Source organism: Notothenia coriiceps, unplaced genomic scaffold, assembly GCF_000735185.1.
Source record: "Notothenia coriiceps isolate Sejong01 unplaced genomic scaffold, NC01 NC01_scaffold00000339, whole genome shotgun sequence".
Taxonomy (NCBI): Eukaryota; Metazoa; Chordata; class Actinopteri; order Perciformes; family Nototheniidae; genus Notothenia; species Notothenia coriiceps.
The window spans coordinates 15,728,274-15,754,445 of NW_011333040.1; the positions used below are offsets into that span (position 1 = coordinate 15,728,274).

A 26,172-nucleotide genomic window follows, 5' to 3' on the forward strand; every position below is an offset into this window, starting at 1 on the left:
GGGGCTGCTGTTACTTTCTGGCAAAACTGCAACCGCCAGAACTGCTGCTCATTATTAATGTCTGAAGGACAGATTATGAGCCCGGTTTAATTTCAACCGCAATGGAAACACTTTTTAAGATCAGCAAGATTTGAAGACTTTTGCAGCCCTTTTCGGACTGTGCAGCTGAGGCAAAAAGTCAAAAACTTACTTCTGAAATAATCACTTCACAGAAGCAGTTACTATTTTCCACTGGGTTTCAGAGGAAAAAACCTCAACGACCAGAGGCTCTTTATGGCCTTCAGAGAGGTAGAGACATTTTTCCAACAGCAGCATCATCTCATGTGTTTGTGAGTGTGCTGTTAAGTGCGACAATATCTGAGCCGGGCCCTTTTTGAACAAATCACTGCTAAATTCCCCACCCAGTCACCAGGTGAGGTGTTAGGCTGCCTGGAAAAAGTATGAATCAACTAAATGGCACTCAAGCCAAGCAGATTCCCAATTGCAAAATCCATCAAGGGTTAAAACTCAAATCAAACTGCCCCCGCTTTTAGTGGCCAATGCACGGCAGGCTGACCTGTGGGAGTGAAAATGAATGGCTTTGATTTAGGGGACTTTTCTGATGGGTTGTTTTTTGTGCGACAACAACAAGCACTTGAGGAGGGGGGGTGGGGGGTGAAACGAGAGAGCACTTCAGGCTGCATCTCACCTGTAATGAACTCATATGGACTCAGAAAACAACCAGCCCTATTCATGGGGGTTTCGCTTCGGGGTCTACAGAGTGATACGTAGAAAAACAGAGTGGGCTACCATTCGGATAAATGAAGCATTTTCTCAGGGGTGCAGCTGCTGAACATTCTGACAAGGAGGTAACTATTTAACCTTTAGCAACATAACAGTTCATTTCACAAATAGATAAACTAGTTTTTAATAACATGCTGTACATGGTATGAGCAAAGGCTGGCAAAGGATACTGTAGTAGTACAGATCATTAGAGGAGGAGTACATCTGAATGTGGGGACGCAGGTTTAGTAAACTATCGCAGCAGACTTGCTTTGGCATGACTTTAATGTGTTGCTATGACGGGCTGATGCTAAAAGCTACTAACAACTGAGATATGCATTCAAAGTAAGATTAATTACCCAGAAAACCCAAATAAAAAAGGTGGGTTTCAGCAGGGTCACGTCAAGTTAAAGACTAATAAAGAAATGTATCATATCACATAAGAAACTATTGAATCAGTATCAATGATTGCGAGTATGATCGTCAGATATACAGAATAAGGAACAATAAAGCCTAAAGTGTATAAAGAATACGCCATAGGTGAATCGGAGCTTGCAAACTAACCAAAGTTCAAAGCGTGAGATCCGTCTGGCAACTTTTAGAAATATATACTAAAGGTTAGAATAATTAACGGAAGGTATAAAGGTTAGTCACTTTATTGCAAACTGTGCTTTGATGTAAAGTAGAAAACATGTTCCGGCACATTTTCCGAATGTTGACATATACTTGGTACCGCAGAATTAGTTCTTGTGACATCCTGAAATCTAGGTGCAAAACTCATTCTACAAGCTCCTATAAGCAAAAGCAGAAGTCTAATTCATTCTGGCAATCATTCTAAAATCTGTGTAAACTCAGTTAAACACATGTAGTCATAACAAAGCATCTAAACCTCTCTCTACCCGCTTCTTCAGACTGGCTTCAGGTTGGAGTAGCACCAGCTGCAGTGCCACATAGGAAGAGTGTGCATGACTTCAGTCTGCAGCGTTACAGCGATCTCAAAGAGTGAGAGTTTTGTCCTCCTGGTTTATGGGCGCTCGGGCTCTGTGGTGAAAGTGAGGAATGCCACTGGGCTGAAGGAGCAGTATTCACTACATCCTCTGGGCTTAATAACGTGGAGTACACCAGCGACTCAGGACAGGAGCCAGCACAAAGATGAAGGAGTGGTTTTGAGGGGGCAACTGGCCCAAAAGGAAAAGCGTGTATTACTGTCTGACCACACATTATTGCGTCTGAACAGTAAAAAAGATTTTAATATTCAAAAGTAGTTCTGCTCCACTACTCCAGCACAGAATGATGCAATATGTTCCCTCTTTGGTTGAACAGGCAGATTTTGAATGTGCTTTGACAAGGGGGGTTGGGTGAGAACTAGTTTCATATTTTGCTTCTGGCACCTGTCAACCAGATTATTCAGTGCTTGTTTTCAGATGTCAGCCATCGACCCTTTTCCTGTTGTGAACGGATCTAAACCGGTCTGAGGCCTGTAACCACATTCACTTCGGAGAGATCACCAAAATAGACGGGACAGAACTAACCAGAACATCGACTGTAAACGACACCTGTAATGGCGGCTGAAGTCAAAATGAAACCAGCAGCAGTGGAGTGTCTTATGGAAGTGAAACTGTGCGAGGGTGTGTAGGGGAGTGGCAGGAGTTGTTCTTTAAGAGCAGCATCACAGGGACGAGGGTTATGATCAGACCACACAGGCCTCTGGAAATGAGCTCAGTGAAGTTACTCAGCATTTCCACTGAAGCTTTCAAAAAAGTGTGCTTGCGTCTTTGCAGCTGATGACTGCCAAAGCAACCGTTTAAAACTAAATCAGGATGCTGACAGACACGACCGAAAAATGTCAGCTGAATTCAAAATGCAGACATTGAACAGCTGCTCAGATTTCATATATCAATCTTTAATTTAACTGGGAAATCTAAAACCAGTCTGAAAAGTGAAGCCGATGCTAAAGTGCTTTTCACTTCCAGGAGGAGGTGACTCCACTAGTGGCAAAATGAATGAAGTCACGTTGTCTTAAAGTCTACGAAACAATTTCTCACTTGACTTATTACACCATAATTTTTTTTTGACCCAAATGCTTGTTTCACATTATCCTCAATATATGATGACGGTCATTTTGTAAATTGTGGCTTTATCTTGAATAAAATTTAGCAGCACACTTGTGATTGACAGGTCATTACCCTGGCGTTATTTGGTCTGTGCGCTCTCCATGTTTCCATTTCTAATATGCTTTTAGTTGAATGTCAAATGTTGGTTGTCTAAAAGTGTCTTTAGGTTGCAAAAAAACAAGATGGCGGAGGTCAAAATGTCATACTGAAGGCTTCCAAACCCTTGTCCAAAACGTTGAATATTATTTACAATATACCGTAGCAAATGAAAAAGAAATCCAAGGCACAGAGAAACATAAGTAACCTATTCAAGTAATGAAAGATTAATGCAATTCATCTACTAAAACAAGAACAACTTCACAGAATGAAATAAAACATTTAATCTGAATTAAGGATTGAAGTGGAGAAAGCTTTAGATTGTTTTGTATTTGTTATTCCATGTTCTCATCAGGTGGGAAGTTTCCCTTGCCCCTAATTAGTCAATTGTATCTTGTTTGAACTCAAACAGAGCACTGAACTGTCCCTGGCACCATCACAGGGAGAGAGGGATCATCTGTGGCACGCCCTACTGAGAGCCATTCTAACAAGTAGGCGAGGGAATTCACCATCCTCTATAAATAGGGAGATGTCAAAGGCGAAATCTGGGTCTTCCTCTGCTACCGGTACTCCTTTCTAAAAACTAATCAGCAGCTTTAACTGTCAACAAAGCTAAGTATCCATAGTGCTGATCTGTTCAAAACTAACCAAAGGGCATCCATTCACACCAGTGGCATCAATATCACATACATTACAAACCATTTTGAATGAAGATGTTTCTATTTATGGGATATTGTTCAAGGCTATATTCAGATGTTTTCACCTGAAATGTTCCCGACACAAAGGCTGAATCCCTTGACATGCTGGCACAATACACATAGTTGGCTACACTTGCTATTGAAAAACGAGTTGTACAGGAAGTGGCTTAAACAATGTGTTTCCTCCCCCGATGCTGTCATACAGCCTCAGAGGAGCTCACACTAATTACATGTCATACATTTGGATTTCCGCGAAGGAGCTTCACAATACGATTTTTACAACAAGAGGAAACGAGCAAACTTAAATTCCTCAATTGAAGTATTGACAGGAGCTGATTGACAGGAGCCACACTTTTAGATATTACATAACCACATCCTCAACACACACCTAATCAAAGAGCTATCTATCGGTTTGAGCTAGGGCTGCTCGATTAATCTTATTTTAATCACAATTACGATTTTGGCTTGCAACGATTATGAAAACAATGTTGTTTTCATAATCGTTGCAAGCCAAAATCGTAATTGTGATTAAAATAAGATTAATCGAGCAGCCCTAGCTCAAACCGATAGATAGCTCTTTGATTAGGTGNCTTGTTTAAATGAAACAGTTGGGAGGCCTAAAAGTCGCCCTCTGAGGGCTAACGTAACCGGGAGAGCGGCCAAAGGAGGCCCCAGTATAAAGAGGGCGTAAAGAGGGCTAAAGACTGTTTAGTCTACAATGTGTGCTGACCAAAGGGTGAGCCTGAATTATGTGGGGGGGGGGGGGGGGGGGGCGGGACGATGTGGGTAACCAAACCAAAGGTACAATTGTGCAGAGAAATCATCGCGCGCGTTGAGTTTCAGACTCTCCCACTCCGTACCATAAGTGTCTTTTGTCTTGTTCTTAGCTGTTGATGACGGTGAGAGACGAGTGAGGCAAAGGACATTTTTATGTCCAGGTTGGGTGTGTACGAGGTAAGTTCCTGCCACGAGTCCGCGTTCCCGCACGTGAATGTTGATGTTATTTCGTACAATTACAATTTAGATTTGTCCGGAGGCCGCTAAAGTGATCGTGGGGGGGGTAAAACGTAAAAACTTTACGAGGCTAAAGACTCCAGATTCCAACCGTTCATAAACTTCAATAGCACATTTTTTAAAGGTAGTCGATATTTTCCATTCTTGTGGACAGCCAGCCACTTTGCGGGGAGCTAATGACGACTTGCAGAGAGTAATATACACAATATTACAAAAAATTGCCTGCAACAGACTAATATATTAGTATACGCCCCCTGGCGATCACAAACAACTAGAGGTCTAATTGTCGTCGTACTCCTCTATTTGGACGGCTTTCACGGCACGAGGTACCGCCTCCGAGGCATCTTTAACGGCTCTAAATGCAACAAGTTGTGGAAATTACAGACTGTTACCAACTTGTCGTAAAGGCTCGTGTACTGAACACAAATTTCAAAATTTCGGGCACACTTGCCGTTGGCTTGGCAACATTTATACTTTTACTTGTTTGACAGGCACGCGTGTCTCTGTGATAATAAACGTGAAAAGTGTGAGTAGTATATTTAGAAGGAAACTATTTACGTCCGTTTTGTCCGACAAGTGTATTTCTGCTCGACAGCGAGTTACAGAAGCGATTTTACCAGGGCTACATTGTGTCTACATTATTCGAGGGGACACGGCTGTCTTCCTTTGCCGGTGTACAAACAATCACAATTGTTTTGTGGAGACTCTACAACACGACCTAAGGTTGTGAACTCCCAGCTCCAGCGACGCCTTTCCTCGACTCAGTACTAGTCTTATTGGACTTGTATTAGGACCTAGTCTACTTCCCGATATTTTTTGTACCTAAATATTAGTCGAAAGTAATTCAGTAATGTGCTACACAACAGTGACTCGCAGACTTCTTTATACTTTTGATTCATGTTCCAGATTAACATGTCTGACTACCATTCTAACGTAAGTGATACAGAATGAAGAGGTGGGTGGTTTTCTATGACAACGGAAGTGTAACGTAAATGAGCTTCTTGGAATCGATTGATACGTCTAAATCTTATTATTGTTCTTAAAGTATCTACATTTATTTTACAAATTGCATCCAGTTTACATGTTCCATGGGTCTTCATATACGAAACTATAATAATATTAATAATTAGAGGTTCGACGGGTGCTCATCACCTACTAGTCTTTTTCCAATTGTCGGTTGTTTGGAGCAGGAGAAACTAAACTCAGTGACATCTTTGTTCACACACACACACAACACACACACACACACACACATACACACACGCACCACGCACGCCCACGCCACGCACGCACACACACCACACACAAAAGAGTTTCAGTAACTCCTTCTGTAGGGACACATCAACCTACACAACAGGAGATTTAGAGGTATTACGGAGGTTACGACCTTTAGTCACACCAATAGAGTAATTGTAGGGAAACGTTTGCAGACTCCTCTCTCCCTGAGAATTTCATCTCTGTAATGGTATGACTATATGTGGACGTGTAGTCGTCCTCTCCTGAGAAATTCATCGCTGTGATATGGTATGACTATATGTGGACTTGAGTCCGTCCTCCCTGAGAAATTTCATGTCTCTGCTGGTGTATGACTATATGTGGACTATGTAGCGTCCTTCTCCTGAGAAATTTATCTCCTGTGGTGTATGACTAGTATGTGGACTTGTAGGTCGTCCTCTCCTGAGAAATTTCATCTCTTGATGTATGACTATATGGGACTGTCAGTCGTCCTCCTACACTGTATTGTAAATATCATTCTATCAGTATGATGTCATGTAGAAGACATGAATTATTGTGATAGAAACGACGACGATTCTTGTAGTTCAGTCCTCTTCCTGAGAAATTATCAATCTACAAGTGTGAGTTGACTATACATCATACTTAAGGTATGATGAGATCTTGCAAGGGTCACGAGTCGAGATTACATCACTGTCTGCTTCACTCTTTAACTAAACAACCGCGGATGTCTTGAAAGACTCTTTCACTAAAGATTTTGAAGATATCCGCGTTCTTGTGACACGTATAAAGATACATATATATAGATATAGATATACATATATATTATCTATAAAGGAAAATCACCCCTAGTGGCCTTTATTTTCTTAGACCGGTTGAACAAAACACCTTAAATTAAGGGCAGAGTTTGCATAAAATGTAATCTGTTGCAAAAAGCACTTTAAATGTAAGATTTCTTTCTAGGTTTCTTCATATCTCTGTGTTATACTTAAGGATTCCCCCTTCAAGTCAGTTGAACTTTAGATGCACAAAAGCCCTTAGCAACTAAAGTAAAGGGGAATATAAAGTTAAGGGCTAATCTTAACTGCTATAAGGCTGAGTTTATAGTGATTTTCTTTTAAAACAATGAACGTAATACATTTTTGAGCCATAGATCTTAAGATGTGACCCGCTGTTTAGAGTTGGATCTACTTTGTGTCTCGTTTTGGCAGGATTTTGCGAGATGTTCGCCCAAATTCCTTGCTTTCTATCTGCTGTTGCCAACTGATCAAATGTACATTTTAGTAGGCAATGTGCTTTTTTGTAATATAACTGTAGGGCTGTTCCTATATATATTTAATCTTCTTCTTCTCATAACAGTTTCTTGTCTTTTTGTCCTCATGCCATTTAAAATAAACTTTCTACAGACCTGTTGCTGTTTTAACGCCCCTCGGGGATTAAGGAAAGTCCATGTTATCTTATCTTTAAAAGCACTCACATGAATCACACACTCCCTTAAACTGCAATACTTGCCTCAAAGTTTTTCCCTCAAATAAGAAAAGCTTTAGAGAGGGATCATGTCTAATGCCCTTCAATGAGTCCCTAAGCTAATGGGAAATAAAGCCACACTTGAGGAGAACACTTGAATGAAAGTCTTAGATGAGTAGTAACAGGATTTAATAATAAAAACGCCATTTGTGCGAGACACACAGCTCTAAGTGATTTCCATTTAATAAAAGAATAAAAACAAGACGTGCATATTGAGACTAAAGCAATAAAGGTACATTTAAAGTTATTAATGTTGCAGAGAAACTAATATCTAATTAATGAACCATTGCACTCTTTAAACACTCTGATGTTCAGGTGTATATCAGTATGTAGTGTCTCTACTTTAAAGAGTGCTCTCCTGCTGATGTTCAGGTGTATATCAGTATGTAGTGTCTCTATCCTACTCGCTGAGAAATTTCTCTCGTCGAAGTTATGACCTCAATATGTGTGACTTGTAGCTCGCCTTTTCCTGAGAAATTTCATCTCTGTGATGTATGACTATAAATGTGGACTTGTAGGCGTCCTCTCCTGAGAAATTGTCATCTCTGGTGATGTATGACTATATTGTGGACTTGTAGCGTCCCTCCTCCGCTGAGAAATTTCTCTCCCTGTGATGTATGACTATAGTGCGCCTTGTAGTCGTCCTCTCCTGAGAAATTCATCTCTGTGATGTATGGACTATATGTGGTACTTTGGTAGCGTCCTCTCTGAGAAATTTCATTCGTCTGTGCGATGTAATGACTATATGGTGACTTGTAGTCGTCCTCTCGTAGAAATTCATCTCCTGTGAATGTATGACTATATGTGGACTTGTGTCGTCCTCCCTGAGANTACTTAAAGTTCAGGGTAATCAACTGTTAAAAACATACTGTTCACATTTTTTTTTTTCAATAAATGGATGTTTTCAAAGTAAATGGATAATCGTTTTTAATAATTGTGATATCAATTATTGACCCAAATAATCGAGATTATGATTTTTGCCATAATCGAGCAGCCCTAGTTTGAGCTCAAATGAGAGTGGGATAATTGGTAGAGAAATAAAAAATAAGCAAGTTAAAAACACTTCTATTCTACAATATCAAACATATTTCAACCTTTGATTTGATAACTTTATATAATGTGGTATATGAGTGACCTTGCCTAAAAAAGGTGACAGGTACCATTTATAATTGTTTTTATTTCCATTATATTGTGGCCACACCTTTTACTCTGCACTGCTTTCATTCAATAATGCCATTCATATTGAGTTAAATAAATGTCTGAAGTTATCTTTGTTCACTTTTGTTAAGCTGCAATTTTTCATTACAGGAGGAAGCCATTTATAATAACCCCTGAACCTCAGTGTGAACAAAGAGACTGATAAGGACACTTGAAGCAGAAAGCTCCTGTAATCTCTGTCTGTAGGAGATGACTGTTCAGACCTGGATGTAATGAATGGAAAGAGCTTTGGAGGGATGATAACGAGAGCAGACGCTTGCTCCTTTCCTACTGCTCGGATAAAACCACCAACATTAGTTAAAGGGAGTGATAGATACCGCTCTAATGTGTGTGCGTTAACTACTTAGCTGGTGCCAGATATTGGTTAGCTTAGATTAGCATAATGACTTGGTACAAAATCCACTTTCAACCAGCACCTCCTAATCTCACTGATTCACACAATACACTTTGTTTGAATAACCTACAGAAAACTATTCCTTCTATTTCATTTTGAAATAATCCTTTCTTCCATAATAATATCCTGCATTATATTTGTTACTGGAAATTTGTATTTCCACTTGTATATTTTCCACATGTATATATCATTTTTTATTTTTTATTGTTTTACTTTTTAAAGTTGTAATGCTATTTTATTTCTATTTCTGAAATATTTTGGACTGTTTATTTCTTGTGTCTTAATTTCTCTTATGTACATTGCCTTGTGTTTTTTAAGCATGCAACGCAAACATTTCCCAAATTTGGATCAATAAAGTACATATCTATCCATCTATCTATCTATCTATCTATCTATCTAACTTTATTACTACCTGAATCAATGGTTATAAGTAGATTTTCAAGTGATCCATGAATACACAAGGCAGATTTCTGGATAGTGGATAAATATTAGAATATTTTATGAATGGCCTGGCCCTTCCTTGTCTCCGGGTCGGGGGATCTGATACACTGATCTGTTGGCATGCTGCTGGACAGTGCAGAGAGGAATGGCAGCCATGGCTGGCATCTGTCGGCCAAGTCAGAGGGCAGGCTAATCTTAGCTTCTTCTATATCCCCGACCCTACCTATTTAGCTTTTTGGAGCCATCGTCATCTACACCCTCACAGAGATGTTTACACTCACATTCCTGCAGTGCATCCCCACAAATTCATCCTTATAGCTATCTACTTCCAAACTTGAGACTTCTGTATATGAGCTCTCAAACCTCCACTGGCATTGCACATGTTCTGCGATGTCACTTAACCTCAACATCAATAACAGCTGCATCACAGTTGGTTTTTCTAAATGTATCCTTTCAGTGGACACTTTAGTATGAACAAATGTTTTCTAACTATTAAAATGCAGGCAAGTGTGAACTTCTTTACAAGTCTTCTAAGTTTACAATTGGTATATTTAGGATGATAACTGATTTACTTAAGTATACATGAATTTGGCAAAATTAGGTTAAAATAGTTCAGAATGTACTGCTGTGTACTCAACAAGAGCCCACAGTCATCCTCTTTTAGGCATTACTTACTTCTCCTACATCTTATGTCCATGTGTTAGCATGCTTAGAGTATCGAATTAGCACTCAACATGCATCACAGCTAAGGATCATAGGAATAGAAAAAGTTTTCATAACCCAAAGAATTTGACAATCAATAAATGTTTGACCTTACGATAGCACTCAAGGTGAAGGGATCAGGGAACATGAATGTGTGTACCAAATGTATTGATAATCCTTCCAATACTTAGTCGGGAAATTTGACTCAACTACATAAAGTGTAGTGTACTAGAGAAAGGATCTGCTACATGTTTCTAAGTTTAATGGACTAAATTTCTTAACAGCATTTTTTTTTTGATAGTCAGAAATTCTAACAAGAAACAAACTCTTCGTATTTTGCACACTTCCTTATTACACACGTACATTTCTTGCTCTGTCCCTCTGTGTTGTGGATAGTGGCTCCACTAAGTATCTGCCACAGTTTTGATGTTTTTACCAGACCAAGATGCGGTTACACTAAAGTGTCAAATTACCAATTAGGCCAATGAGTGCCTTTCCTGACTCTGCTGAGCAATGACACTACAAACAGATGAACTATTTCAGAGGCTTTTACCAGAAACTTTTACAGCCTGGCCTTTCACCTTAGGCCCTCACAGAAGTAAGAACAGCTTGTTTGAGGATGCTATGCTCTCACAGAAGAACCATAAAGCACTTTGGTACGTTTGTGGGGCTCGAGAAAGTTCAAATCTACCTCTCTGATTTTGGAGAACAAAAGCATATTTTCACGTTGTGACACTAGCTATAGGTAAAGATGAACCGTAAATGATGATACAGAAAATACATTACCTACATAATAGTAAAGAACATACAGCAATAGCCTCTCTTATAAGAAGATATGAAAAGATAAGATGATAGGAATCGTAACATTTCAAAGTATTGTCATTTCAGGGGTCACATACTCACCTGCAATTAGATAGTGTTAGAATATTGTAAACAAACACTTTATAATTCACCATGTGTTGAAAACTGTACAATTACTTTCCAAGTTTTGCCCCTGCTGCAAATGCATTGCTATTTGGACACGCATTCATGAGCCATTACAGTTTCCTTCCTGGCATGCCTTCAAACCACCAAAGCTTTAGTGCATTTTGGCACGGACATTGCACATGCCTGTCACATGATGCAAACCATAAACATTGATTGATATTTTGTTTCTGGTATATGTTCAGTCAATGTATGTGTGAGGGTTGTTGCGATATACCGGTATTTTTTGGGATAATTGTGATATGTAATTATTAATTACATATTGACATGTTAATAAAATACATATGATAGTATTGTGTAAATATTCAAGAGCCTTTTTAATCATGCTTTTGCCAAGTGATGATTACAAACACTCCACCTCCTGACACTCATTTTGAGTTAATTTATTTGCAACAAAGAGACAAAATTAACAAAGTTTAAGATACATTTAACTGAACAGCAATACATTTTTTTATTATATTTTATAGAAATAATTTAAAAGATTTGTTAACGTACACTATTTCTGGTACAATACCGTGGAGTGAAAATGTATTTTCATCACATCCCTAAATATAGGGTGTTTATGTAGTCTTGAAAAATAACACCAGTTTTTCAAGCTTGCATTGGTATTTTCAGTAAGCGATATATTTTACAAAAAATGCAATCTCCCATTTTGTTACATTTGAGCAAGCCACATACAGAACGAGTCCACTGTAACTGTTTGTAGAGCAGTAGGAAGCTTTATTTATCCCTGTGCTACATTTCTGTTGTCCTGAGTGTGAGGTATGTGTGAGTTGGCAGGCATTTGAATAACTCGAGAGCGGTTGTCCAGCCGAGCAGCAATGCCTGCAGCATGCCTCTCAGTCGCTTCGGCCACAGGGTGAGAGGTCGCACAGGTGTCCCTCTGGTCACTTCTGTTACTGGTCACTCATCCAGGCAGTCTCCCCAGCACTGGTCCCGCACCCTGACTAAGTCATGACTGCCTGGCATAGGCATGGACACCCTATTTATGGTGCCACTACAAGTTTTAGTCCCCTTTGGAGCAGATGCCAGAGTTTAAGGAATGCTGAGGAAGGTTAAAACATTGAATTGATACTAAAAGTATAGGACTCAATAAACATGCAGTTACTGAAAAAAACAGTAACAGGAGAGAATCTATTTCTATATTGAATAGAACATGGGAATCCTCTTGATTTACTATCAGATTTCAATCAGATTGACGAGGAAAGCCAATGCTGCTATTTACTTGGCTATTTATTGGAGTAAAGCTGCCAACATTGTGAATGGTTTAGATGGTTAGATAATTTAATCTTAATAAATAAATAAACTTGAAGGACCATGTTAATACTGCCCTTTTAAACAACTAATGGGTTAATTTACTAATTAATCTGGGAGAAAAAATGGTACAAGCAACAATCACAAGCGTAACATAGCTGCCAGCTTATTCTGGTACATGACCTCTAAAAAACACAACTGTCACCAGTTGGCCTTCCATCTATTAGTCTGTCAAAACATTATGAGGGAAAAAAAGTCTCCACTGCTCAGACAACCAGTTTTAACAATCTGGAAGTTGTCTCTGACGCCTTTGACCCCCCTGAAACCCTAGTCAGTGTCAAACAGCCTGCAGGTATCCACACCCAGCAGGTTCTGTGATTCAGACTCTCAATCCTCTGACTGATTGTTTCCGATGAGTGAAACCCCAGCGCCAGCTGGACGCTGCAACAGACCCTTGATTTGTACCCGATTTCATGGTTCAGAAACGGCCCACTCCTCATTCCGCAAGGGGATTGCAGAGCGGGACAAATGGCATCACGTACGCATCTGGGAACAGCTGTGGCTGCTGCTCACTCCTCAACACAACCGACACCAACAGGCCCTGCCAGTTCAAAACACCAGCTCACTGGTAATTAAAAGAGAGCAACTGAAAGATATCAGGTTACACTGATCAAAGCCGAATGGAAGTGACAGCTGTTGAATTTATCTAAAAATCTAATGTTCAACTTATGAAGCATGTTCCCAATGTTGTTTGTGTATTTGTCCAAAATGGCCACCTGCAACTACCAAAGTGATACAACTGTATGATTCTGTCTAAAAGAAACTATTAATGATGAAAGTAATACGAACAACGATTTTAGCCACTTCATTCTTTTAGGGTGGTTTATGAGAAGATTCTTAGTAGAGGCTTCCCTGCGATTTCAACAGCTCTGGTGGACTAAGTATATTTAGTAATATTTTGTTAAAGCCATCACTGGAATGGTTTAGATGTTTTTAGCTTGATTTTGTTTCGGCAACAGCATTGGGCAACAGTTGTAGTTCATTAGGGCCATTATTGCATGTGAAGGAGTTAGCTATAAACGTTTCAGAACCATCTTTTAAATCTGGATTATTTTAACACCCCAAAGAATTTTTTTATTTTCATGTAAAAAAAAATGCAACACACTAAACAAACAGTATGAGCCACTTTGTTATTTGGTATCATGGTCTGGAAAAACCACTGGCAGTTGAAGGTGCAATTAAACCCCATATGTGCCTCACCACACAGAGCTTAAGCAGCTCTCCAATATCTGCATCAGAAGGACCCTGCACCCTAAAGGTCATGCTTCAGGGTTTACAGGTCTTTCATGTCAGTGAAGGGTTACCTATTTTTGTTTATATGAAAGCTCATAAATAAAACTAACACTAAAGTCCTGAGGATTTGACCAAAATATATGTTGTGTAATGTCATTGTGAGCTGAGGCCTCACTGCAACCACTGGCTTCCCCACATGGTTTACCCCATGTTCCAAAGTAACAACAAATAGTTTCAGCCATTTTCTTCACAATCATTGGTAATGGAATATTTATAAGAACCACAAAAGCAAATTCAGCACAAAGACTTTCAAACACAGAGAAACTGAAAATGTGCTAACTTCGGAAAGTGAGTGACAATCAATTTGTGAAAGACTTGTACTAATCAATCTAGTCTGCTGCATAGCTCCTGTAACACTCCCAATAAATTATAGAGCTAATATATATATAGCAAGATTTTTCTCAAGAATCACTGAAGGCCATCTCACTCACCCTCCCAACATGGGCGCCATTACTTCTCCAAACAGAGAGAAAGACTGATGGCGCTTGGAAGTGCTGTTGGTAATATTTCAGTTTACATTGTCATCCATTCAGATCTCATAATGGCGTCTGCTGACAGTGGCTACTAATGATGCCCTGAGCCCTGTGTACACATCTGGAGTCTTGTCCTCCTCATAACACTTCATCATCCTCTTTCCAAGCAGGATGAAATGTTTAGATCAGCCCCACCCCCTGATTGCAGACACAGTTCAGTGGCTCTATTGATGAAAACCAGTTTATGTTTGGTTGGAGAGATCACTCAGGTGAAAACGTAAACTGTGTATTTTTAAGAGCAGGGCAGCTAAAGGTTATTCTCTCACCAATATAACACTCTGAGGGGCAGGAAGTCTTGGGCTAAAAGTTGAGGTGGATCCATACAGCATGGAGATGAGAGTGGGGGGGTTTAATGCTCAAATAACAGGAGCACCTTTACAGCAGCGTATACGAACCAGGTTCAAACACTTGTTATTATTATGGCCATTTCTACAGCAAGATGCTCAATCGCTCATGCACCTGTTCTCCAAGTTATTTTACTAAAAGTTAAACAAAATCATCAGCTAAAGATGATATTATTCACTCAACACAGAAAACAAACAACAACAAAGTGTCAATCAACATTTCTTTTAAAGTGTTGTCTTACCTGACAAAGCAGAGCACCCAGCACACACACCATCAACATCCGTCGCGCCATCCTCAGTACCTGCACTCAGAAACTCAGTGTGAAAAGACCCCTGATGAATGGAAGATCTGAGTGGCTCTACTGAGTTAAAAGGCCAATCTCTCCAACCCTGAAACCTTCCCCTCTCTTTCCTTCTCTCTAACCTCCTGCTCTTGCCGTCTCTCTGTCTGCCTCCCTCTTTCCTCTCCTAGCGTTCTCCCCTCACAGCTCCTCCCTGTCCATAGCTGGGGTATGTCTCACAGTCGTGGGGTAAGGGGTTAGAATTTCAGCAGCGGTCCTCCCATGTACCCCAGCACATGTGCTGTCACTCACAGCCCGATGAGAGAGAGCGAGAGACAGAGGGAGAGACGGAGGGAGATGAAGAGAGAAGCAGGGCAGCTGTTGTTGGTGTGGACAGAAACACTGTCTTCACCAGTTGAAGTAAACGTTAACACTTTTCAAATAATTATGTTTGACATAGGAGTGAAAAGAAAAAAAGAAAGAAAGCAAGACAGTATGTGATCATTAGCCCAAAACCCCAAAGATTTTCATTTTACAGTGATGACAAATACAATAAATCAGTAACAGAAACAAACAGAGCTGAAATGTTTGGAGAAAAAAAGTTCTTCATTATTAAACAATTAACCTATAAACTAAACAGTTGGCATATGTTTAGTTGGTCAATCAACTGATCACTCAATCACTCCAGTGGTCGTTGAAAATAGCTTTTTTGTTTTTTCAGATTTTGAAGGATCTCCATGACCCGATGCTAATAAGTGACATAACTTCCTTTATTAATAAAATGGAAAAACAGCCAATAATGTAAATCCTAGCACAAAGCAGAGGTGGAACAAGTACTCAAATCAAGTACCAGAGCGTAGGAATACTTTGTATAAAAGTCCTGCACTCAAAATGCTACCCAAGTAAAAATACAAAAATATTAGCATCAAAATATACTTAAAGTACTCATCATGCAGATTGCTCCATTTCCGAATAATATTATATTATATGTTTTGATTATAAATATTGATGCATTAATGTGTTTCTCAAAGCTGGTAAAGGTGCAGCTAGATTGAATGACTTTGTATACTGCTGGGTAGCTTGTGAATTGACTCCAGGTGTAACTAAAGTCTGATTTAAAAGTTGATTAATCAACTTTTAAATCAGACTTTAGTTACACCTGGAGTCAATTCACAAGCTACCCAGCAGTATACAAAGTCATTCAATCTAGCTGCACCTTTACCAGCTNGTTTGTGTGTGTGTGTGTGTGTGTGTGTGTGTGTGTGGGGGGGGGGAAGGAGGGAGATGCTTAATGTGTGGATGCATTTTGTCTGTGTGTGTCTGTGCTGTTGCCATCAGTGCCTGACCATAAATCAGAGGCCCTCCGGCCGTGGGATAGCCCGGCCCCTGGCTCCACGTGTAATTACAAAGCTGACATTTAAACAGCAGCAGCCATATTTCACTCTCGCCAGCGCTGGACGCAGAGTGGTCTACGGATGGAGTAAAAGTTTTCAACAAAGAAAAAAAAAATCGATAAGAGATAGAATGCATTCTAATGCCTTGTTAATGGACCCGCATTTTAATTATTCAACGGTGGCCATTTTGTCTGCTCATTAAAGTGGCAGCAGGGAGGAGAAATGTTCAGCATTACTCTGCCCTGCTCGGCTCGAGAACACACCCTGCTTCAATGAGAGATGTTATCTCCAACACATAGTACTGATTTTTCTTTTAGAGTCATTCATTTTAGATATTTGTGTGCGTTTAACTCTGATTTAAAGCACAGTTTATTACATTCATCTCATCGTGGTTGTTATAACGCTGCTGTCAGATGCAATTATTGCAGCTTTGGCTTTTTCTCAAATGGAAAAACATTGTTTCTTCAGTTGCTTTCTCACCTTCAACTCTGTGTGACATGGATGCATTTTATTTTTTTATACATGACTTCACACACGTTTACCGTGTCAGAAAACATGTTGGATAATGGTGGAAATCATTTCACAAACACAAGAAAATAAGGCAGAAAATGAGGACCGAAGAGCTGTTAATGACATCACCTGATTAACCAGCTCAGTGCAATGTCTCAACCCAACTGCTATAACTTACCATTATCAAAGTGTTTAAATAAAACAGGGTCACTGTCTGTACACACAGGCAGGTTTCAATGCTAAAAAAAAGCCAAGAAAGATCAGTTTCTATTCTAAAAAGATTTTTAAATGTTATTTTATTACCATTACATTGTATTACATGATGTTGGGTATTCAGTGTATTTACACTTACTGATTCAGAAGCTGTATTGCGAACAACATTAAATATATTAGCGTTTATTACTCCTTTCTGAGTGAAACTTAAGATGGAACTAAAGGCTTTTAAAATAATAGCCACATTATGGGAGCGATAATGTATTATTATGGTATTGACAGGAGTCCCCAGCAGTGTTGTGAATGGGTTTGAAGGCTATTATTGGCAGGGTGGGCCAGTAGTCAGGAGATGGTGGGAGCTGTGAGACTGGGGGGGGAAATTAAAATTCCTCTTTGGCCTGCTGTCAACCTGCGTCTGCTGACTGCTCAGAGGAGCTGCTGCGTGACGGGATTCCTAATGACACTGCAGCAGCCATTGCCACAAATTGCTTTGACTTGATTTATTTCGTCTTTTACACCCCCACCACCTCCACCAAACAGCCACCCACTGCTGCTCCTCCTTCCTCCCAACACCGCCATCCAAGCATTCAGTTTATCTCTCTGTCTCTCTCTCCTTCTGCCTGCACAGACACATATACTGTGCGCCATATCCTCTTCTGCTCCATGCCAGTGGCAGGGAACATCTGTCTCTAGGTCCCCCTGCCACACAGCGTTAGAGTCAGGGTGGGTCGCTCACTCGACCGGCCGGTCGGGAGAGGCCTGTGGGCAGAGCAGGGCAGGACTGGCTGCATATGAGGGCGTCCAGGCGGAAACTTGTCCCCAGGTCCATCCTGCTCTGCCTGCCTCGTGCCATTTGTATCTGTGTGTGGAGATTCTGCATGCGTGGGCAGTGATTTTGTAGGTCAGAGGTCGCCAAGGCATCAAAAACAACCAAAGGCTGATTTTATGTGTCCTCTCGCTCTGTACGTCTTTTGCTGAGCGCCTCCCATGCTCGTGTCTTTCTGTTTGACTTTGTGAAATGTGTGTGTTTGCCGTGCGCAAACCGCATGTGTGTTTTTCATTCTTCCAGTAGTGCATAACTAGCAGCGATGCATCCCTGTGCTCAGTCACTGTTTGGCCAGTTTTAATCTCCTTACATTTAGACTGTTTAAATAGTCTCAGTTCAGTTAAGTTCCTATTTACCTAACCAAAGTGGAATGCTATCAGAGGCAGCAGGCAGTAGTCTGCCAGTCACACAGCAGATAGCTCCTTCATGCAGCGACAGCCCAGATAAGAGGGAATGGGGGGAAAGTAGTGTTTAATCAAACAGTGGAGGGAAAGGGGAATGAGCACAGGGGACTGGGCTGTACCAGCTATTCCTACATCCAAGTGTGAAAAACTCCTCTTAAGTTCTTAGTAAGTAAAAGCTTGCTTCAAACTAGTGATTTACTAAATTGACATGCACCTATATTTAAAACTTAAAAACATGCAAGGCAATCATCTCTGTGCACAGGATCATCCCAATACAATTCAGTTAGAGCCCTTGTTTAATTGTATAAACATACTTAGATAAATATTTATGTTTTAGATTTTGCAGTATTCATGCAGTTTAAATGAAAGGCAATTATCTGATAACACTAACCTCACCAACACTACAGTATATCAGTTAGCGTAATCTGATGTTTTCTTATTACATGAGATTGTTTTTCTCATTTTCATAGGCATCAAATAACATTTGAATGAAGGGTCAGTTCAGTCATTACCTTTTCTAATTAGATCAACTTTGACTTTTTTCTCCTGAACGAATGTCACAGGGCTCTTTTCAGAATCACACACTAACTATCTATTCATGGTATGACATCCAATTAAGTATGTTCGTTCTACTATTATATTCAATTTGTGTTTTCAAGAAATTCCTGGACGTTTACTAAATTGGCAAAAGTATTATAGAAGTGATTTTACATAATTGCAATCGTTTACGTTAGCATCGTAGGTAGCATTTACTCCAGGCGGTTAGATAGTACTAATACTAACTGACAACTCATCTTTGCATAGGAGCTTAGTTTGTGTGGTGTTCCAAGTTTAGGTTTGAATTTAAAAAGAGCAGGAACAACCGGCTTTTTCTTATTTCTTGTTCTTCAATTTCAATTTTCCTCTTGGATTCTCACACCTTTTCTCCTTCAATCACTCCATTTCTGTAGTATAACTGTCTCTCTCTTTCCATATCCATCTATCTTTTTCCATGCCCTTTAAAGGAGGTGGGGTATTTATCATCTTTATACCTGCAGGTTTGAGGGCCGTGCATTGGCCTGACAGATGGGCTGGCCACTGATGTGCAGCCACCTCAGGAGACACAAACCAGACAGCTATTTAGTAGCTGAACAAGACATATTGCTTTTCTTTTATTGTTTTCAAACTGCAGGGAAGTGTGTGTGGGTGGGGAGAGGGAGGTGTAAGAGGTGGAGGAGAAGGAAGGAAAGAAAAAACAACAATAGCAGATGCTCCTTGGCTGTCCAGAAAATGTAGCAACTGTGCACAAGATGGGCCATTATCTATCTACAGTGTATCACTATGTTGTTGACAAATCAATGGCTCTGACAGTGATGGCTCTGTGTTACAGCAAATATAAAGCACTCAGACAGTCTCCCTGCCTGCTATGGAGACTACAGCAAAGGAGCACTCGGGGCAAGGGTACTCATAGCCAGGAGGGGTGTGTGTCAGTGTGTGTGTTATTGTCAGTGTGTGACAGAGAGAGTGCTCATTGAGCAAATTGTGTGTCCTTTGCTTGCGTGCAGGTGTGCATGTAATAATGTAATGTAGGGTTTTCTCATGATAGCTTCATGCCATTGATCACATGTAATGAATCATCAATGTTAAGGCTAAATATTGAACATTAAATAGCAATAACTCTTCGTCTGATCCAGACATTTGCAGAGTTTGCTGAAGCTCTGAGGACGGCCCGGCCGGCTCTCTAATTCTTTAATTCAAATCACTCTTTTCAGAAGCAGTCTGCAGAGGCATTAATGTGAGACTTGACCTCCGTCTGGTTAAAGCTGCTCTGCATTAATATCCTGTGGAATAGAACATTTCAGACAGGGTTGTAACTCGGTTCAATAAGGAACCACAACTGCCGCCTGTAGCTGAACATGCTGCCAAACTATAATCCATTCATGCAGGCAGTACACAGTACATGGGATTTATGGTTAACATGCAACATGCATGCAGACACAGGGCGGCGCTTCAGTGGGCAAGTATGGAGTTATCATCTGTGTGGAAACTGTGAGTCTGAGATGGGGGGATGGGGTGTAATGAGTTAGCCAAGACTTGCATGGTGAATCCTAAGGAAGCAGTAGGGGGTCATCTGAGTTTGATTGACAGGTAGTCTCAAAGCCCCATGTGGAAAGTGCCAGGGGCGGGTCAGAGGGGCGACAGCACCGTTACCCATACAGATAGAAACGCTTGACTGCTGTCTTTGGAGGGATGAGAGAATTTCACAGAAAAGACAGGAGATTCAGTGATGCTGGTTTATCAGATTTTCATTTTCCAGGGACATTTCATATTGATGAGCAGAGAAACTGTGACAGATTTTCATTTGTTGTCCCAGTTCAGATGTTAAAATGCTCCATAGAAACTAAATTAATTACTCAAAGCTATGAAAGTGTCTCAGTTACATAAAAGTATCATAGCAATAAATAGCATGTAAGGATACATTTTACAGCAGAGCCTTCAAGGTAAAATGAAAGAACATTTCAAATTTGAATAAAGTCAATTACAAATGTTGCCAACAGGAAATTGTGCTATACTTTAAAATATCTTTGGGATTAATTACATACAGTACATGTAAGAATAAATGTTTTGATAAGTATTGATTTGCCAAATTAACAATTTTTTTCAAATACCCTAAGCAGTTCCTAACCAAGCCAATGGATTGTGCACTTATTTTCAAGGTTTTAAGATGTTTGCATCACATAATCAAAAAATACTGAGGTGAAGGATTGTGTCTTCTGGTCGCTGAGCTGAGTTTACGAATTTCAGAACAATTAATATTCTAAATTATTGTATGAAAAAAATAACAGGAGGTCGCCTTATTTTGTAAGGAAATATTGAAAAGAAAACTATTTTACTTGTTCCTATTGTACAAATTAAAGAAGGAGATATGTCATCTCTGGCTAGCTTCTTTGCTTGGATATCAGAAAAAAGGCAAATATTTTATTATGAAACACACTGGAAATGTTGATATTATGAATTGTCTTTTTGAAATATATTCAGAACAGAAGTTGATCAATAATCTTCTGTGTAAGATTGAAAATGTGCCTCAAATGTAATATAATGTAAATACATCATGCCCAAACCGAGGCTTAGCGACTTCTATGACTTAATATGGACACTATGACTTGAAATGCCGAGCACCAGAAACCAGCACACCATCTCCCTGTAGTGAAATGCCCCCCCACACCCCACAGCACTGTGAGGTCAGGGGTCAGGGTCAGCTGCAGGACAGGAGAGCTGCTGGGCAAACACACTCTGTAGGACAGTACCCTTACTCTATACAGCACCCTGCTGCCCAAATTACACATGCTATAAAATCTATTGTGATGTTAAGTGAACACAAAGCTGCAGGGGGACAAAATCACGCCAGAAGCAAACGCCCTGTGAGTGTAGTTCTCTTCTCTGCTGAGCGCCGCCCCTGATGTTATCCCTGCACAGAGACAGAGAGAGGGGAGAGGATGGGGGGAGCTGCAGGGGTTAAAAGGGAACAACATCAGCGCCACACAGCTCAGAAGACAAGTGTCGACAGCGACAGGAAAAAGACGGAGGCTGCCCATGTGCCTATGTCTCCTCCACACGACCCCCTTACACCCCCTGCCCCCAACCCCCTCCACCACAGACAAGCATATGTGCACTGACAACATGACATTGCCAGTGAAGAGAGGGGGGGAAGAGAGAGAGAGAGAGAGAGAGAGAGAGAGAGAGAGAGAGAGAGAGAGAGAGAGAGAGAGAGAGAGAGAGAGAGAGAGAGAGAGAGAGAGAGAGAGAGAGAGGACCAGGAGCCCCGGTAACCCTGACATCCCCACTCTGACAGCTGATGGAGGCAGATTAGGCTCACGCATGCACACAACTGTCATCAAGCTCCCATCCCCATCCACCCCTCACCTCAGTTATACCCCCCCATCCAAAAAAGCCATTCTCCATCCCTCAACTGCTTCTCCTCCCTCGTTCCCTCTCCCCCCCCCGGGTGCGCAAAGAGCAGCTCTGACTCCCAAACTCTCCTCCCTTTACTACCCTTTTCGTCTACATACACAAAAACACTGAGACAAACACACACTTTTACACACATTCTCTCCAGAGAAAGTGAGCGTCACAGGCTCAGCACAGAGGGGATTTGCATCACACAGGGCTTTGTGAATTCATACTGATGCAATGTTTATGCTTTTGCTTAGCCAGCTATGACCCAGCCATATGGATTTCAAAGGTCTAACAACCGCATCAACATGCAAGTCAGAAACAACAATGTTGAGACCTGACAACTGAGAGCAAGTTCATGCTAGGCGCCTGCCTATTACCGAGCACAGCAGATATCCATTTCCGTAATGTCTGTAATCCCCATGACTCAGGTGCCCTCACAGCCCAGAGGCCCCCTGTGGGGTAAGATGGATGTATAAACACACTTAGCTTATGGATTAGCTATTTACATATAGCTTTTTTTCCAGTGTGTTTCTCTTATCTCACTGTGAATAATGTTCTATTTCATCTGGTTGGAAGTTATTGTTTATGGTTTGTAAAAAAGGGAGAGAAAGAGAGCAAAGAGACATTTTGTGGGTGTGTGCGTTGCTTGTGTATTTCTTTGCGTGATACAGAAAGCTCACATTTTACTCTGTGACAGAGGGAAGGACGAGTGTGTTGCGTGTTTGTGTGTGAGTGTGTACTGAGGCAGACATCCACCCTGGGACAGTATGTCATCGATTGAGCTGCAGGAAGAGGCCTATTATCTCCAGCCATGGTTCAAGCGGGGGAGTCAAGTGTGTCATATGTGTTGGCTCTAATTGGCAACCCACCCCGGTGGAGCTGCTGTAACCCCACCACCTCCCGCCCTCACACACTCACCTCTGGAAATGTTACATTGTACTCTTCAAGGCTTCTGTGTTGCTGTTGTTTTCCTGCAGAAATAACAGATTTGTAAAACAGCTGAATGCAAAAAAAACATTTCTAGGGACATTATGGAAAAACCTTTGTTTAGCTAACTGATGCAGAGATCATTATCATCATTGTTCCAGGTAGGTGCATAGTGGTGCATGTTGCAAGGCTTTTGTTCCTGCGATATTTTTGATTAGTTGACTATGCCGCTGTCTCAGAGTTGCATTGTGAGTCAGTGACTGGTGTTTTTCGTCCTCAGGGTCATTACTTGTTATATTCTTTAGACGGATGTCTTATTAGACGAGCCCTGAGTCCTACAAGTTTCCTATCTCTCCTCTCCAGCTTAATGCTCAGCTGGTATCACACTGCCCCCTACAGGTGTGCACAGTCACTTGCTCAGTCATTTGCAGCCAAAAGTAGAAGAAACTGCAAACTCAAATAGGCCTATAAAGCAAAGGTACATAGAGGTCAACAGTCTAATTGAAAAAGTGATGCAAACTTGGAAAAAATAAGATACAGTACATCAAGTGTCAAATGTATCATTCCGTTTTGCTTGTCCTATGCTGACATAATTATAAACAACTTCAGTTTTCGATTTTAATTAATTAATTCATTGTTTGTTTAGTTTGTAATCATCCAACTGAATAGTAAACATTTACTTGATAAAAAATGAGATGAAAGAAAATAGATGTTAGTCAGTATATGATACACATTGTAGAAGAGTAGTTTTCCCACAAATGTGCAACTTTTTGAAAAACTGCGACTTTGGCAAATGTTTTGGCAGCCGATCGTTAACTCACACTGAAGATGGCAGTTTCACGTTTATTATACATGCATGAATTGTGTTAGTGCTTTGCAATGCACTTTAAAATGTGCTAGAGCTTTGGCCTAATTAGCTGCTTTTTCAGAGGCTTTAACACTTTGTTGGCACAGGAATCGACTGTTCCCCTGGTAGAGCAGGAGTCTCACGGACAAGGCTTGGTCTTTTGCCCGGGTTTCCAATATTACATGGCTCTCTTTATGCCTAGTATTCCTCCTTTTATCTTTAGCTGTACGTAAGTCCCAATTATTCAGTACAATATATGATTGAATTGCTATAACTATTTAATTTTCTATACATATCTTAAACAGTAGATTTCCAGATGGTTCACCCGTCATGGGGCCACTGGTGTGAAAATTAAGCGCATGTTTGCTTTGCCCCCCGCCAATATTCCTCATTAGTAGTGTCACTGTCTCCCCGGTGTGCCAGACAGCTCCCAGGTTGGGTTGCTTGTTTCCTGAACAGTGGGGCTCCCTGTGTGTTCAGAGGAATATTGTATAGCAACCTAACAACAGCTACAAGAGCACCACAAGTCTTCTTTGTTATTATTACCTCAGTGGGACCCTGCATCACAAAGCCTTTGAAACTAGGGATCTTATATTGTGTCTTGATCTGATATTCCTCAGTGATTGACAATGTGCGCACAAATACTGCTTTTGCACATCATCTTCATCCCTATACAATTAACTTGCACATTAAGTCAAGTGATTTTAATATGTTACTTGTCACTTTGTTATATCATACAGCTGATCTTTCTGAGTCAATGAGAGTTGTTATTTATCCCACCAGAGGGCAGCAGAGCTCTTTCTCTGAATCCGACGAGATGTTTTTGTGGTAATTCATCTTTTAAACTTCAGCATCGCCTTTGGGCTTGGTTTTATTTATGAAACACACACAGACCCCTGTTGCAGATACACATTGTAATGGGCAGGCTGAATCCTTCCAGCACTGCATGAAATGTCTGCATGTGCTCTGGTATGAGCGCCTGTTGTTAGGAGTGTGTGTCGGGGGTGAAGGAAGAGAAACATCAGGGCGCCTCCTGCCAACTGCCTCTGCCTTAAAGTGACAGAGACAGGTGCTGTAGAATCACTCCTTTATACCAGCTCTCTCAAACACACATACACTTATGGACACAGAGACACATAGAAGCATGCCGACACCCACACAGCATGCACACTCTGCCTGCCAACACACTCAACTATTTCACTGCTCTACTTTCTAACATGCAAGTTTCGAGATTGCAGTATCCACAGTATCTGTCTCCTGTGTAACTGTACATCCATAACTCATAGAGTTTCAGCAGTGAATCCTTTGTTTACTACTGTGATAACTAATATAATATCTTCACTTGAGGTTTTAACATGAAAAGCTGCTGTCCCATGAGTGGAGTCTCTGCGGTAAGCCAGTGTGGTCCAAAGTTGTTTACTTTCCAAAGAACCGTATTGACCTTTGACCTCTGAGCAGACTTGCTGATGGGTTGCTGAAAGTAGCGCTAAGGAGATCTAATGGTCTCATAATGCTAAACACATATTTCCTGCTGCTTGTGTTTCCCATGAGAACATAAACCCTACAACGTAAACTCAGGTTCTGACTCTGTTTCTGAACAACAACCTTCCTCTCACTGAAGCAGAGGTGGTAGCCTAACAGACTCCATTACTCATGGTAGTGTTTATTTTAAATACTAAGAATCTCTGACATGACAATCACCCATTGAGCACCATACATCTTCATCTTCTGCTTTGACCATAGTGATCAAAATAGCAGGAGATCAAAGAGTTCTGCCTGAATGTTGTGAATGTGTGAGGGCAAAACACAGGCCGCAAGGTTACGCATGTGGTCTTACGACATGAAGGTTGATGCGGACAAGATGGATTTAAGAAGAAAACAAGTGCTAAACTACCTGCGTCTTTAAACACAAGAGTATGCTGAGCTGTCTGTTGGTGCGGTAGAACAAATCTTTTTGTTTCTATTTTACTCTGTGTGGCATCATGGATTTTCAAAAAACAAACTTTTGGTCAGAGGTGGGAACTTACTAAGTACATTTACTCAAGTACTGTACTTAAGTACAATTTTGAGGTACTCGTACTTTACTTGAGTATTTAAATGTTATCTCTGAATTGTAGTGGGGTAGAATTACAAAGTAGCATAACATTTAAATACTCAAGTAAAGTAC

At 40.6% G+C, this 26,172-nt stretch overlaps 1 protein-coding gene across 1 annotated transcript in view; it reads right to left on the minus strand.

Moving 5' to 3' along the window:
* Positions 1-17,918, minus strand: part of LOC104951563 (ezrin-like) — a 49,877-nt gene extending 31,959 nt beyond the window's left edge. Inside the window, exon 1 of the mRNA XM_010778248.1 lies at positions 17,802-17,918. Coding sequence (XP_010776550.1) covers positions 17,802-17,918 — 117 coding nt within the window. The remainder of the gene's footprint in view (positions 1-17,801) is intronic.
* Between the last annotated feature and the right edge of the window lie 8,254 nt (positions 17,919-26,172).